This window comes from Heptranchias perlo, chromosome 2 (assembly GCF_035084215.1).
Source record: "Heptranchias perlo isolate sHepPer1 chromosome 2, sHepPer1.hap1, whole genome shotgun sequence".
NCBI classification, from domain to species: Eukaryota; Metazoa; Chordata; class Chondrichthyes; order Hexanchiformes; family Hexanchidae; genus Heptranchias; species Heptranchias perlo.
Genome location: NC_090326.1, coordinates 58505901 through 58521607, shown reverse-complemented (window position 1 = coordinate 58521607; position 15707 = coordinate 58505901). Strand labels below are relative to the sequence as shown.

Genomic DNA, 15707 nt, shown 5'->3' with positions numbered 1-15707 from the left:
GCTGGACTCATGCTTTTGTACAACTAGTGGACACTGCTGCCCAAATTTCTTGGGAGGCTTTTTCTCCTTTACCAAAAACAAATGTTACAGAACTTTTTTTTAACGTTATCATGATCTACAAAATAAAGCTGCACATTAGCTAATTTTATGTAACAATAAACCCAACCAAGACATCCCCCCATCCCCCAATTGCGTTTGTACTTCCCCCAACTCAAAAGACACTGAAGTGACATCTCTTGCCTTACATGGGCGCTGGTCTCCTGATATATTAGAGTGAATGTTCAATGTCACTATCATGAATCATGGTTGATGCTTTACACAATAATGTCGTGGGTTGTCAGGAACATGATCCAAATAGCTTCAGCAATGCATGTGCTGTCCTAAACATGCTTAGTTTCTTTCTGCAGCAGTCCCAGTTGGCATACTTCTTTCAACTACATGTTCCACTGGTGAGGTTGACTGAAATTTGGATCTTGAATGTTATTTTATATATGTCAAGGGTTTAATATATAGCACTATGAAAACATAATCAAGGTGAGAAAAAAAATCATTTTTAATAGTAGCCAAAATGAAAAAAGGGCACAAGATCAAAAATCCAAAATAATAGATTCAAATCTATTAATACCATGGAAAAATATACATACATTATATATCGAAAGAAAGAACATTCTATATTTGGTATATTAAAATTATGCTTGCATATTAAACATAGTATATAAGTGACTGCTTTAAATATAATTGATGGAAACTTGTACATTTTTAAACAATTCACCGCTTGGTGAGATTTGAATTAAAGCATGTTGTCGCATAATCAGTTTATTTATAATAAAGAGGACAGTTTCCACTCGACTACACACAACATTCATAACTTCACTTACATGAAATATCTCATCTAACAACTTAGCAACAATGTCAAGAGTTATGTTAAAATAATTATGTGATGTGATGGTTAAATGCAAGGAAAATGGCCGGGGCAATCTTTGTTTTCTGAAAGTTATTCAGGAGAATATTATGAACTCCTTAAGTATTTGGAATGCACAATAGAGTTTGACCACTTCTAGTGCACGCTACACTAATTTAAAAAAAAATTCACTCTCCTGGCCAAAACACCTCTCCAGTCGAGCCCTTTTATACCCTGCAGCATGGGCGAGCTGCTTACCAAACATCTTGAGTAAAGACATTTCAATATTGCAGTGCCTCCAACCAAATTACATCAACTTCGCACCTGCTGTGAAGTGTTTAATACACACAATATTGCATTAATTTACAAATGGGTGATTGTGAGAAATTTTTTTAAAATCCTTTTCATTTTAACTTTTTTTCCCCTAAATTTTTCTGCTCAAGGAGTCACTGCTGGAATTTGGAATACTTTCCATTTTGTGCACCCAATCGCAATATCAAGCACTTCCTGGGCAAGTGTAGTGAAGTTAGATACAGAGTAAAGCTTCCTCTACTCTGCCTCAACAATGTGCTTCTGTCCCAATCTCAGAAGAGTGCACCCTACTGTACCAGTGTGATACTTTCCTATTTCTAATAACAACAACCATGTGGCCTCTGAATGAGATTGCCCTTTTAGTGATAAATTAAAAAACGTTCTTTGACGTGGTTCCATACCCACTGGGAACTGAATTCAGACTGCTCAATCAATATTAAAGGGTTTTTTTCTGCATAATGTTTTCATTCTAGTTATTCATCAGTGAAGTAAATGAAGGAACAGAAGGATTGGATCCAAATTAGATAGTGATCTGTAGGATGACCTTCAGCCAATCTGGAACTGGGAACAAATGGTGGAGGTCGATTGATGCAAATTATTGGCTTCTCTAAATCTGATTGTGTGCACCATTTACTAGTCTCCCAATGAACACTGATTGAAAGCTAGGCTGCTTTAAGAGTCCTTGGTGTAATATGCAGAGAAAAGAAATGTCACTTAGTGCAGTAAAGGGGTAATGGTGCAACTGTGGACAAGTCTGTGCTGGTGACACTCCTTGAGAGAAACCAGCCAAGCACTGAGCTGCAACATCCCTGGTGTGAACATTCCTCAACTGTAAGAGACAGCCATTCCTCAGCATGTAAACCCGTTGCTCTAACAGACAAGCTGCAATGGAAAGAAAATATAAATTCATTTGAATTATATGGTACCTGTTGCTTTACAATATACAATGCTCTGAATCAGTACACAGGTATCTAAATGATGTAACACGTTTGTTTATATGTGGGTAACAAACTATTTTTGAGCACATTACTTAAGCTGTCAAATTTCACACCATCATATCATCTAATTTTTTTCAAGTATTGTCCTCTCATGTGTCATTTAATATTACGAGTTTATGAAATTCAAGTCATGTCTGTGTTTTTCAATATTAATTTCCCTATGTTTACCGTTTTACTTACAAGTCACCACCACATATACACCATTCTTCTCAAATACTGCTATCAAACTCTTTTTGGTATGTAAAAAAATAATTTGATATGTCAACTTTTTTTTGTTTTTTTTAAAGTTATGTCCTTTGCGGTTATGGTGCCTTGAGAACTCTACCTCTTCAGCAGCAACATTATGGCAATAAATCAAACATGTCACTAGAAACCTAAATTGCAAATTTACAAAAAAAACAACATAATAATACTTATTCAAGCAGTTAAATAAAGTTAAAATCCCAAATATACACCCTTAGTCTATCAAAAGATATCGATGAAGAACAGGACGGCAGTATAGTCAGCAAAAGATGAAGGTGCTTTGGTTGCAGATGTGTTGCTAATATCATGGGAAGAAGGATGTCAGCCAAGTTAACTCGTGGAAGACTTTCTGGATGTTTTCTTTTGAAGTTGCTTTCATCCATGTATTAGCAGAAATGGAACAGCACTGCATGCAAGAAGGTCCCTCCCTTTCTGAGCCTGCTTGATGGTGCGAGCAATTCACCAACACAATCAGAAAGTTGTCTTTGGTGTTGGTAGATGCTTTCCAGGGGAAAAAAAATGGAGGATGGAAGAGGGAGAAGGGGTGGGAGGTTTAACATTATTATATTGTACCATAGTGATCCCTGCAGTGTGTAAATGCTGCTCACTCGTCTTCATCCAACTCCACTACCTCAGACATTTCCTCAGGGATAACTGAATCATTCATTGCAGAGTCCTCCCCCTCAACTGCTGGCTCATCCAGGACTCTCTTCTTTTTCTGTAGAACAGCACAATTTTAGCATCATAGATTACATTCCAGCAGTATGATACCAGTCACTTGTTTGTCTTCTGCAGAGGGCAAAATATGATGCTCTGAATAAGATTTTACTTCATTCTTTTTACTTCTCCTATTTTATCATTTTGATTTTGGTGTCTCTGCCTGGCCCCGTGCAATTCTATGGGACAGAGACAGAGACAGAGAGGTGGCTGGTAACCTGCTGCACTAAAGATCAGAAAATTTCCATGTGAAAAATCGAGGTGCATGCACCTGCACCCTACTACTCTGCCACAGGAGGCTGCAGTCCCAACATGCTGTGCCTCTGTTCATTGGAGGTTGTACTTCATTCAGCTTTTTATATTCCATTTAACCAATTAACTAAAACAGAGACACTTTATAGATTTTGTTTGAGGGCCAAACTCCCAAGCAGTGGCTCGATTCATGGCCACTATTACAAACCCACCATATGGTAACTGTGTCCATTTATTTATGTATATTTAACTACTTTTCTGAACTATATTGTCAATATTAATTTCACACAAACTAGTTATCTATAATCTGCCCTGTACAATGTACCTTCTCCACCATAGTGCCAAGGGACTAGACCTGGCTTTAAGGGCCTCAGCTACAGCCTCCATAAATTTTCATTCTTTTGGCATCCTTTTTAGACCCTCAGTTGCAATCAGGACCACCCAAGACTGGAACAGTAACAGTTGGGCACTGAATTGTCCAGTCTCAGACATTTCCCAATTAGGACTAAGGGCTGAACAGGTGGCCTCTTGCTGCTGGAAGCCTGCCATTGAGGTACACCTCCATGAAAGAAGGTCTTGCAGCCTGTCTTCTTGGACAAAGTAGTTGTGTAGTGCATAGAGATTACAGGGGTATTAGTAGAAATTTGAAAAGCTGGATTAGGAATTGGCTCGAATCCAGCAGCCAAAAAGTTGCAGTTAACAGATGTGGTTCAGCCAGGAGACATGTTACTAGTGGTGTCCCCCAGAGATCAATCCTGGACCTGCTACTCTTTCTGGGTTTTATTAATGACCTGGATGGTGGTGTTGGAAGTATGGTAAGTAAATTTGATGACACCAAAATCTGTGCAAGGGTTAAGATTTTGAGCAATCAAATCCAAAAAGATTTAGATGTGCTAGAAGAGTGGGCCACATATTGACAAACGGCGTTTAGTTTAGATAAATGTTGTGTCGTGCATGTTGGGAGGGCCAACACAGAATACACGTATCATTTGCAGGGAACAATACTGAAAGAGGTTGAGAGACAAAAAGATCCAGGCGTTATTGTGCACAGATCACTAAAGGTTCATGACCAATGTAGAGAAACTGTAGCTAAAGCTATCAGAGTATTGGGTTGTATTAATAGAACCAGTCAGTATAAAACAAAACACCGTTTTGATACTATGCAGGTCACTGGTCAGGCTGCATCTAGAGTACTGTGCCCAGTTTTGGTCCCCCAACTTGGTGGGTGATATAGTGTCGCTGGAAAATGTCCAGAGGAGAGCTACAAGAATGATTCCTAGCTTAAAAGAACCTCAGCTACTCAGATAGGCTCAAGGACCTTTGTCTACTTACTTTAGATCCCGGCCTCAACCGGGATCTTGGGTTCATGTCACGCTACACGTTACCCCACCAGCGAACAAATGTTATCTGTTTTTAACATAACGGGTCAGTTGCTGTCTTTTCTATGTTTCTACCTCTCTATCTCTGTTTTTTTTTGTTTGTTGTTTTTTTTTGGTGATTTGTATATTCTGAGACCTGGCAGGTAACACCTGTCTGTCTGCACACTGATTGCCTTGGCAACGGGCAGTTGAAAAAACTGTCTGTAATCACCAAGCATTGTTCTGTGAATTATAAATGCGACTTCATTTCGAGGATTTCATTTCCACATCGTTCACCTGAGGAAGGAGGAAGCCTCCGAAAGCTTGTGAATTTAAAATAAAATTGCTGGACTATAACTTGGTGTTGTAAAATTGTTTACAATTACTTACTTTAGAGCAGCCTAGGCTTAGAGGTGATCTGATAGAGGTCTATAAAATAATTGAAGGGCTGGATAGCGTACCTATTGATAGATTAATCCAGTTTAACAGATTGGGGAGGACCAGAGGACAGGAGATTAAACTATGGAAGAGTGGGAATAGACTGGATGTTAGGCTGTTCTTCTTTTCCAAAGAGTAATGAGCCTCTGGAATACATTGCCGGCTGGTGTGGTGGAGGCTTACTCTCTACATGCCTTCAAGAAGAAGCTGGACCGGTTCCTGACTGGGACAGAGATCGTATCACATAGAAGGTACGTGTCTTTATAGATAACACTTAGTCCATGTTATCTCCTGGACTGGTTTTGATCACTTGAGGGGGTTGGAGAAGAATTTGAGTGTATTTTTTCCCTTATTGACCCAGTTTTTGTTTTCTGTTTTTTGCCTCTCCCAGGAGATTACATGGGTGTGAGGTCGGGGGAGGGAAGAAGTGTTTAGTCATGACGGTCTGGCCATCACGGTGTGGGGCAGGCTTGATGGACCAGCTGGTATTTTCCTGCCCATCAATTTCACATGGTTGCACATGAGCACAATATCAAAATAAAATAGCCATCAAAAGAGCTGCAGGAAAAATTCTTACCTCATTGCGATAAACATAACAAGATGCTATTGCTACCATGGCCGATTCTCCTAGGAAACCAGCAAGAAGTGAGCCAACCCCTAAAGAAGCTCCATGGACCCTGAGAAATACAGAAACACTTTTATAAGTAGATGTAACAACATCTTTGCAAAAGAAAAGAAAAGGAAGCAATTCAGAAGTTTCACTGCCAGTTACAGGGTGCAAAACTGCCTAAAACTTTACATAATCAAATTGGTTTACTATTGTTCAGTTGATTAACTGGAGGCCAATGATTGCTATATTTATTGATCATCTATCTTATTTTCTGCTGGACAGTTCAAAGGAATCACAGAGGGCATTTCAAAGTAAAGCAGGCCTGGTATAATTTTGGTGATGGAGTTTTTTTGGCTGGGGTTATTTCACGGTGAACAGTCCATCTTATGGAACAGAAATTCATGAGTCTAGAAATTACTGTTGGCAACTGTTGTCAAATGAGTGCTTGTACTAAATCCTCTCTCTCTGCTATTTTAATGGAGGCATTAATCTGCTTATTTTAAATGGGTTAAATCTTCCATTAAAATAGCATGATGTGGAGATGTCGGTGATGGACTGGGGTGGACAAATGTAAGGAATCTTACAACACCAGGTTATAGTCCAGTTTTATTTGAAAATCACTAGCTTTTGGAGGCTTTCTCCTTCGTCAGGTGAGTGTGTGATTCCTTGAAGGTTACCGCATATATAGTCAGAGAACAATGCCTGGTGATTACAGATAATCTTTCCAACTGCCCGTTGTCAAGGCAATCAGACAGAGAGACAGTGCATACAAGACTACTGAATATACAAACGGTCCGAGCATCAATCTCCAAGGCTGTCCACAACACAAGCTACTCAGCACAGTTCATTCACTACCACAATGTGCCATGCACTATGACAGTTTATATTTCTGATAGACTGCTCATACACAGATAAAGCACTTTATGGTACAGAAGAAAAGATCAGATGTCAAGAAAGAGGAAGAAAGGAAAACAGAAATTTAAAGGGACTGAAAACAGGTAAAGAAAAGTTTTTTTTTAAAAAAGGAGACTTTTGAAAGCAAAGAAAGGGAGATGAAGGGATTTAGGGAAGAACTTGCAAAGGACGGGGATGTAGCAGCTGTGGTGATTGGTGATAAAGGAGCAGTATATGTATGGCAGGGATGATGAAGGGCAGGGTGTGAGCTTTGAAACCAAGAACAAGTCTAAAATCAATTCATCAGGGCACAGGAAGGCATTGGAGTTCAACAAGTTTATGGGAGTATGAGCTAAAGCATGCTTAAAAAGGGTTGATAGTTTGTAGAGGGTGGAGGTGGGGAAGCTGGCAAGGAGAGTACAACATATAATACAACATATACCAACATGTAACCAAAGACCAACTGCAACAAAATAATTTGCAGTGAGACTGCTAGGTGATTTATCATTCCATTGAAGCCAGAATGTACTTTATCCCTTTAAAGATACATAGGGCACTAAGTTGGGCCGTGTAGTGCCTGTTGTTTCGGTGCTACACGGCCTCTCCGACATCCAAGATGGCATCTTGGATGCGCACGCACATTTCCAGTGTGTTCTACGCCAGACACCAACTTGGTATAGGAGTTAGCACAGGCGCAGTTAACGAACACTGGAATCATGTATAGTAGGGAGAAAATGGCTTCAATCAGTGTGCAAAGCTGATTTAAAGTGATAGACACCATTTTGGGACTTAACGCTCAATTCAACGCACAGTCTTAACCCTGACCGTCTGAACGTGTCTTATAGTGCCTGAAGGAGCCCTCATCAGCACTATTTAAAGGGACCATGCAGGATTTACAGGTTAGTGGCTGGACCATTGCATCTGGCTGCCGAGACATTGTAACTGTTTTTGGAGGTCTCCTAGATTTCAATACCAGGACGCGGGGACAAAGCCTAACATTTAGAGCTAGGACGTGTCGGGGTGAAGTTAGGAAATGCTTCTACAAGCAAAGGGTGGGAGACATTTGAAATGCTCTTCTGCAGACGGCAGTTGATGCTAGCTCACTTGTGAATATTAAATCTGAGATTGATTGATTTCTGTGAACCAAGGGTATTAAGGGATATGGGGCTAAGGCAGGTATATGGAGTTAGGTCACAGGTCCACCATGATCTCATTGAATGGTGGAATAGGCTCGAGGGGCTAAATGCCACTGCCACTTGCTGCCTTCTGAAATGCACCACCTTCTCCTGCAAGAAAGCGGGATGTGTGTCTGGGTGATATGCCCGTCATGGTTGAATAGCAGCCAGTGTGTGTGGCCTGTGAGTTGTGGGTGGGCGGCTTGAAACAGTGGTAATGTGTAAGGGTGGGAGGAAGCATCTGATTGAAAAAGAGTTGAGTACTGATGGAAAGAGTTTATTGGTATGTGGGTGATGGGGGGTGTAGTGAATGGTGCACTTGGAATGAGACACCACTTGACAGTTGACCTCACTCACCTTGACCACTTATGTCAAAGCATTGAACGTCTTCCTGCACTGCATCCATGTTCATGATGCTGTGCGCCTGGAATTGATTTCGTCCCCTGCTGCCTCCCACTGCCTTTTGGATATAGGTCTGGAGGGCCTCTTGCCCGCCCCCCTGCAGATATAGGATGTCCCTCCTACTGTCCACCTCTTGCACCAAGGTCTCTAGTGCATCAGCAGAGATCCTTGATGCACGCACTCTCGCAGACCCGGTACCAACTCAGATCGGCAGATTGGTGAGGTCTGACATGCAGATTGGAGGATGTGGGATTTAGCAGTGCGCAACCTTAATTCAATGTTTTAACATAACTCAGTAGTGTGTAAACATAGGGATGTGACCTGCATCTGTGTTTTACCTGTGCGATGTCTGATCTCGGTTCAGACTCTGAAGACAGTAGACTGTTATTTTCAGCAAATAACAGGTACCAGCTACCTTTAAGAAATTTCTAAGAAATATCCTCCCTTTGAGAGATTGAGCACCCCCTGATGGTGGAAAGTGCAAACCGCATTGATTCCACATGCAAGGCCTGGAAATGAATGGAACGCTGCTTGCAGGCGAGTCCTTGGGTGGGCCAAAATTTGCGTCCTGCCTGCACAGGGATCATTGGGCAGGGGGTAATAGCACATCACGCTACCTATGCCCAAAAACGGCCCCTATCCAATTTTTCCCCCACAATGTTTGTGACAAGCAAATGGTACTAGTGCACAAAAAACTTTCACAATATCTCAAATAAATAAATGCAATATATCTATAAATACTTTTACTTATGTGGGGAAAAACACATTAAAAAGTATCTTCAGGCAGCTGCCGTCTACTTGTAGTACATTGGTTAAGGTATCAAAAGATAACTTGGTACAGATTTCCCAAGTCCCTGTCAGCGGCAAGTAGCTGTGAGCAAATATCTTAAAATCACAAGCAGGGCCTGTGAGATTTTCCTAATCCACACTTGCAATGGGTCAGCACTTGGGTAATTTGACCCCGATAAGTTTTTCTTTTCTTTTGCTAATACAACAAAGCAACTAATCAAGCGTTAGGCAACTACACACAAAACAACATCAAAGTCAGACATTGGAAACATTCCACCATTCTGACTGACTATCGGCAATGCTTGTAGCGAGAAAAATATGAGCTTGAAGTGCAGACTTTGATCTTTTCCTTCCTGACTTTCCTTCAACCTCCAATAACTAATGTAGTAATGAATTACTAGTTTAAGAATGGTGAATGTACGAGTTAGGTTTACCAGCTGATTAATCTCAAATAACGTGCACTCTGACTAGATGGCTTGCCCTTCCCTCTTACTTGAGTCAGTGGGTCTGGCCCGATGAGATGGGCTCAGACAGTTTAACCGCAAGACAATGCATCTGTGGGCTTGAATTCAACTGAAAAGCAGAGATTTCCAATTCTGTTGTGGTGCCTTTAAACTGAACTGTTTGTTAAAACTCTTCAACTAGGGAGGGGTATTAACATTACTTCCAGTAACAAGGAAGTTTAGACTCATTAACCTCTTTGCAGGGTGCACTATGTGACAAGCAGTATGTAAGAGGGAAAAAAATACAAATTTAAGAGTAATTGAAAAAAGTAAAATTGGCCAGATTTAAATGAAAAGTACTTGAAAATTTCTACTTTTGTGATTCAGTGCATTAATCTCTCTTCTGAATGTGTAGTAAGCTCAGCTGTGTCAGGCACAGTGAGCAGAAGGTATAGTGTCAAATGTGGCCCTCAGCAAAAGAAAGACTTACATTTATATGGCGCCTTTCACGACCTCAGGACATCCCAAAGCGCTTTATATCCAGTGAAGTACTTTCGAAGTGTAGTCACTGTTGTAATGTAGGAAACACAGCAAGGTCCCTCAAATAGCAATGTGATAATGACCAGATTATCTGTTTTAGTGATGGTGATTGAGGGATAAATATTGACCAGGACACCGGGGAGAACTCCCCTGCTCTCCTTCGAAATAGTGCCATGGGATTTTTTACATCCACCTGAAAGGGCAGACGGGGCCTCGGTTTCTCATCCGAAAGTCCCTCAGTACTGCAATGGAGTTTCAGCCTAGATTTAGTGCTCAATTCTCTGGAGTGGGACTTGAACCCACAACCTACTGACTCAGAGGAGAGTGCTACCAACTGAGCCACGGCTGACACTAGGACAACTTGGCCCTTGATGTAAAGCAGAAAATGTCTCATTCTTCACAAAGTCAACAACCATCCAAGAATTACATTCTAACCACAGCCACGACTGATACTGACCCCATATAAGGCAGAACGATCAGACTTGTAATGAGAAGCACTATCCTCAGCACTGAACTGGGTGCCAGCACAAAAGTCTTCTTCAAGGTCATCAGCCAGCCAGTCAGATGTGCTCGAATTGTAACTATGAAGAAAGAGCGAGTGATTAATGACATGTATTGGCTCTCCTCATATTTATTTTTGCTGAGTGCAGATCGTTATTTTAGTTTCAAACAGACAAAAAAATTCTATTTCTGCACCAACATTGTTAGAGGTTTGGGTCAGTGCAAGTGTATTCAAAACAGACATTTTCCTTTGAGCACGTGTCAAAATCTAAATATACTAATCTATGTTGCTCTTTTCAGATATCCTGCATGTTACTGTAACATTAAGGATTGCAAAATCTGCAGACCCGATGCTTTACATCGGCTGAGTGGTGAAGCAGAAATCCTGTTTTGTTGCTGAGCTCTGCTCCTGACCCCACAAGAGTATTCGAGGTCAATTAATTAGGGTAATGCCAGTGGGTGCCTGCACAAGTAATGGACACATCTTTGGCCCCTAATGGAGGTCATTGTGGGGGGGGGGGGGGGGGGGGAAGGTGGCGGAAATGGAGGACAGGCAAATCGCTTGGGAAGTCAGATGGTGTCACTGGCTCCAAATCTTTTATCCCCCCCATTGTTGCCAATTGGCCCCCTTATTAAGGGCAGTTTTCAGGCCTGTCCAAGCCAGGATCCAGGTCTTGAAACCCAGGTGGACCCCACTTCCATCCCTACAATAACCTGGGTTCTGAGTTCTTCCTGGCATCCAGATGGTTGGGTAGAAAGGAAATGAGAGCTGTAGAAACCCGACAGGGTAAGTCATCCCATCAGCTTCACCTTTTTAATGACATTTGGGGCTTTGTTTTGGCTGGACAGAACTTCCACCCTCCCCACCAGGCCTCGCTGGCTTTCTGGACAGAGACCCAGCATTTTCAGGTCCCCTCTGCTGCACTCGAGGCTGATTTACATTAGGAATGCATCCCAGGTCCCGAGAAAATATGGAGCCAAAGTTTAAATGAGGAATGGCGAATAAGTCAGCGTTAGGAACATTACAGCGAAACGTGGGAGAGGTTCAGGTAAAATTATAAACTGCAAGTGGAGCTCAAATGGTCTATTTTTATTCTGAAACCAAGGTGAAGGGTCAAGGCCAATGGTGCAGGAACACCACCAGTAAGGTGGTCAGTGAGGATCACTTGAACCCAGAGTTGAATTAAGTAGACTCCCATGTATTTGTTACTCTGGGGGTCATTTTCTGACCTCACTTGCCCACATATTGGAAATTGGGGCAAGTTCGACACATGAATTTCTGACAATATTTAAATGGTTATAGAATTGTGTGCAATCTGCACCAAATTTCTGCCACGCGCTCCCAGCAGGCAAGGCTCCTTATGGTAATGCAGAGTCGGAAAATTACCCTTTATATGTAATGGTACACTTCGAGAGGAAGATTTTGGAAACAGAGAATGTTAATGAGTGCTGAGTAGTAATATCACACACAACAAAACATTCAGACTGTTTATCAGAAATCCAGTGACATGTCATACACTCGTATGGTATTAGATAAATCATAATCCAAACCTGGGCAGTTACTTAACTTCCATTTGGGATGAATTGCACTAAACGATATCAAGCTAACATTGCGTGGCAAAATTTCATCCCAAGTTTTGGATGAGCAGAAATTTCCTCCAATTAAATATAATAATGCAAGGATTCCCCTTCACTGTAGGTGACAGGGCCCTCGACCATGTCTGTCCTATTTCCCGCACTTCTGGCCTCACCCTTTCCCTTCCCTCCCAGAACCATGATAGGGTCCCCCTTGTCCTCACCTTCCACCCTACCAGCCTCCACATTCAACGTATCATCCTCTGCCATTTCTGCCACCTCCAGCGCGATCCCACACCAGACACATCTTCCCCTCCCCTTTCAGCATTCCGAAGGGACTGCTCCCTCCGCGACACCCTGGTCCACTCTTCCATCACCCCCAATACCCGCTTTCCTTCCCACGGCACCTTCCTGTGCGAACGCAGGAGTTGCAACTCCTGCCCTTTCACCTCCTCCCTTCCCAGTGTCCAGGGCCCAAACACTCCTTCCAGGTGAAACAGTGGTTTACTTGTACTTCTTTCAACTTAGTGTACTGTATCCGCTGCGCACAATGCGGTCTCCTCTACAATGGGGAGACCAAACACAGACAGGGTGATCGCTTTGCTGTACACCTCCACTCTGTCCGCAAGCGTGACACTGACCTGCCAGTCGCCTGCCATTTTAATTCCCTTCCCATTCCCACTGTGATATCTCTGTCCTTGGCCTCTTACACTGTTCCAATGAAGCTCAACGTAAGCTTGAGGAACAGCACCTCATCTTTCGTTTAGGCACTTTACAACCTTCCGGACTCAACACTGATTTCAATAACTTCAGATCATAACCATTGCTCCCATTTTTTCGGTCAGCAGGTGCTGGTAATGGTTCTGTTGCTGCCATTTACAACCACTCCTGATTAATCTTTTGTTTCTTAACCTGTCCCATTACCACTCTCCTTGCTTTGCACCATCATCCCTTTTGTCATTTAATCACTCCTGCCCTCCATCCTATCACAAACCTTCCATTTTGTTCTTTCCTCCCCTCCCCTCCCTTCCACCCCCCTTTCCCTGGTTCTGTACTGGCTCAAAAACTTTAACTCTTTACATCTTCCAGTTCTGATGAAAGGTCTCTGACCTGAAACGTTAACTCTGTTTCTTTCTCCACAGATGCTGCCTCACTTGCTGAGCTTCTCCAGCATTTTCTGTTTTTATTTCAGATTTCCAGCATCTGCAGTATTTTGCTTTTGATTTTCTAGATCAGTGCAGGTTGTTGTTGTATTCACACAGTATGTCACAGATAAACCCCATTAATCAATAGAGGCCGCTGCATGGTGCAGAAACACATCAGGTCCCATTACCTACGTACTATCCACCCCATCCAACTTTTCTCGCTATGCCCAGGCAATCCTTTATGCCCAATGAGGAAAATGTGTCCCATTATGTCATCAATATAGATAGCTTTTCGACAAATATATCAACCACTTTCTATCTGAAAGGCACTACCACATGCTGTGTAACACTGAATCAGACAAACCAGAATATGACTGTCAATTTGTGCTGAGTTAGCAGATGCATTTGTCATTTAACAACCCTTGGATCAGGAGCAAAACAATACATATACATGGAAGTGATGCAACGCCTGGATTGGGCTCAGCTTTGATGCCCTCCAACTTTCACTGTCTTAGCTTAAAAATAAATAACAGCCACCTCCGTAAGGTAACAGACCCATGGAACAATACCTCTTCAGGAGAGGAATGAACAGAAATCAGGCTCTTGGAAATCGCTTCCCAATTATATTTTATGAATTAAAAAAAAACTTTTTTGCCATCTTTTTGTCGTCATTTGTTAAACTTATTGTTGATATGTTTTCCTTTCCATAATTTACCCACTTCCTTTTCCCAGAATTATTAACATCGATGATTCTGGGGGACTTGGTGACACTCTCCTTTAATTCATCTCTAGGGGCTGGGTTAAAGCTAACAGGATGAAGGTCTTTTTCCCTCTGGCAGCTGGAAAGATCCTGAGGGTTTGGCCAGTTTCAACTCAGATTATAGTGAACATGGGCTCACTCAACAAACTAGATCTTCTGCAGGGGTGAAATCCAAGTGAAAGTAGAGGAAAGTGCACTTTGCACCTGTCTCAAGTGAAGTGGGTGACCCCATCGTAGCTTCTTGGGTCAATTTAATTAAAATATTTGGACGAGCTGATCAGGAATGCCACTGACATGGAGCTCAACAGTTGCAGGGTGAGAAATAGCATCCTGCTGCAGGATTTGGAGAATGCATCCTGCTGTAGGATTTGGAGAATGCAGCAGCTTCAAAGGAAAGGCACATTCTGCTTCTCTTCCTCCTCATCCTGCTGTACCTCACATAACCCGTCAGCAAACCACATCATAAAACACTGATGTCACTCCTTCTACTGAAAGTGACAGCAACATCTCTCACTCTTTTCCTCCTCTAGATGTGTCCAAAGATGATGAACCCTTGTGCTCCTGGTCCTGCCAGCACTTAAGAGCACACGCAGGCACTCATTCTCTCCGAGCAAGCATCTGCCCAGAGACATCCACCCCAGGGGAGTTAGAAAGTGAGCCAGAGGGGAGTGCACTGGATGACATATGGCACCAGGAAGCAGAACTGCTGATGACACATGAGGAGAAAGGTGTTATTGACCAGAGAGTCTGGATATATCAATCTTTTGGCCAAAAAGCCTGGGAAATCAAATTGTTAGTTGTTGTGATAACATGTCGAGTTCCAACTAGATGGAAGTTGGTGTTTTAGAATGTGCTGTGGCATTACAATTTGCTTCCAGGTTTGATTTAAAGGCTTGCAGGTAGTGCCATCATGTCATTTAGATTGCCGTGTGCCAAACTAAAAGGTGCAAAAGATTAAGTAGCTTTAGATTACATAAAATACTTCATCATACAGTCAAGAAACAAGATAACAGATGATATTGTAATTCTTACAGAAAAGGAAGAATCCTGGAACTTTTCCCTCTATTTGGATATTTTTACCCCATTCTCTCTCTTTTGGAATCCTCCCTCTTTCACAGAAGTTTATGGATTTTCCCCCAAGTGTGAATGTGTCTCCTGCGGCAAGTAGAGCTGCAGACGTTTTGAGATGTTTATTTCATGCTGCTGTGGTCACTGGTTCAAGCCCCCCCAGTGTCTCAAACCTGCTCTCCTCAGTGAGTTCACTAGCACATGGTCCATTTCACTTGCCCTGCAGCATAAATGGACTTCTTGCCAGTGTCACCATGGAGCCTCAAGTCATGCAGAGCCTACTATCTATATCTGTTCCCAAAATATGTGGGGTGTGTGTGTGTGTGTGTGTGTGTGTGTGTGTGTGTGTGTATATAGAAGTCCTCCAGATTCTTCTCCAGCTTGGGCAGTAATTTTTTTTTTAAAAAGGGGGCACTGTTTTGGCTTGGAGCATTTAGCAAATAGCACAATGAACTGCACCATCATTTTACTTTTACCTGGGATGAAAATAATGCACAAATTTTCCAACTCCTCTCCCTCCCAGAAGCAAAAATGGTTTTCTAAACATTTATTTAAATGAAACTGTGTTTCTTTGACTGGGGAGGGG

General features: G+C 42.1%; 1 protein-coding gene across 2 annotated transcripts in view; it reads right to left on the bottom strand.

Moving 5' to 3' along the window:
* Positions 1 to 535: 535 nt before the first annotated feature.
* ankhb (ANKH inorganic pyrophosphate transport regulator b) overlaps positions 536 to 15707 on the bottom strand; it is a 143462-nt gene continuing 128290 nt past the window's right edge. The window contains exons 10-13 of one of the 2 annotated variants that reach the window (XM_068001890.1): positions 10530 to 10653; positions 5797 to 5896; positions 3028 to 3172; positions 536 to 2095 (exon numbers count right to left, since the gene is read on the bottom strand). In XM_068001890.1, the coding sequence (XP_067857991.1) occupies positions 3059 to 3172; positions 5797 to 5896; positions 10530 to 10653 (338 nt within the window). In that variant the 3' untranslated portion in view covers positions 536 to 2095; positions 3028 to 3058. Of the gene's footprint in view, positions 3173 to 5796; positions 5897 to 10529; positions 10654 to 15707 lie in introns of both variants that reach the window. The other variant, XM_068001889.1, reaches the window with a different exon arrangement.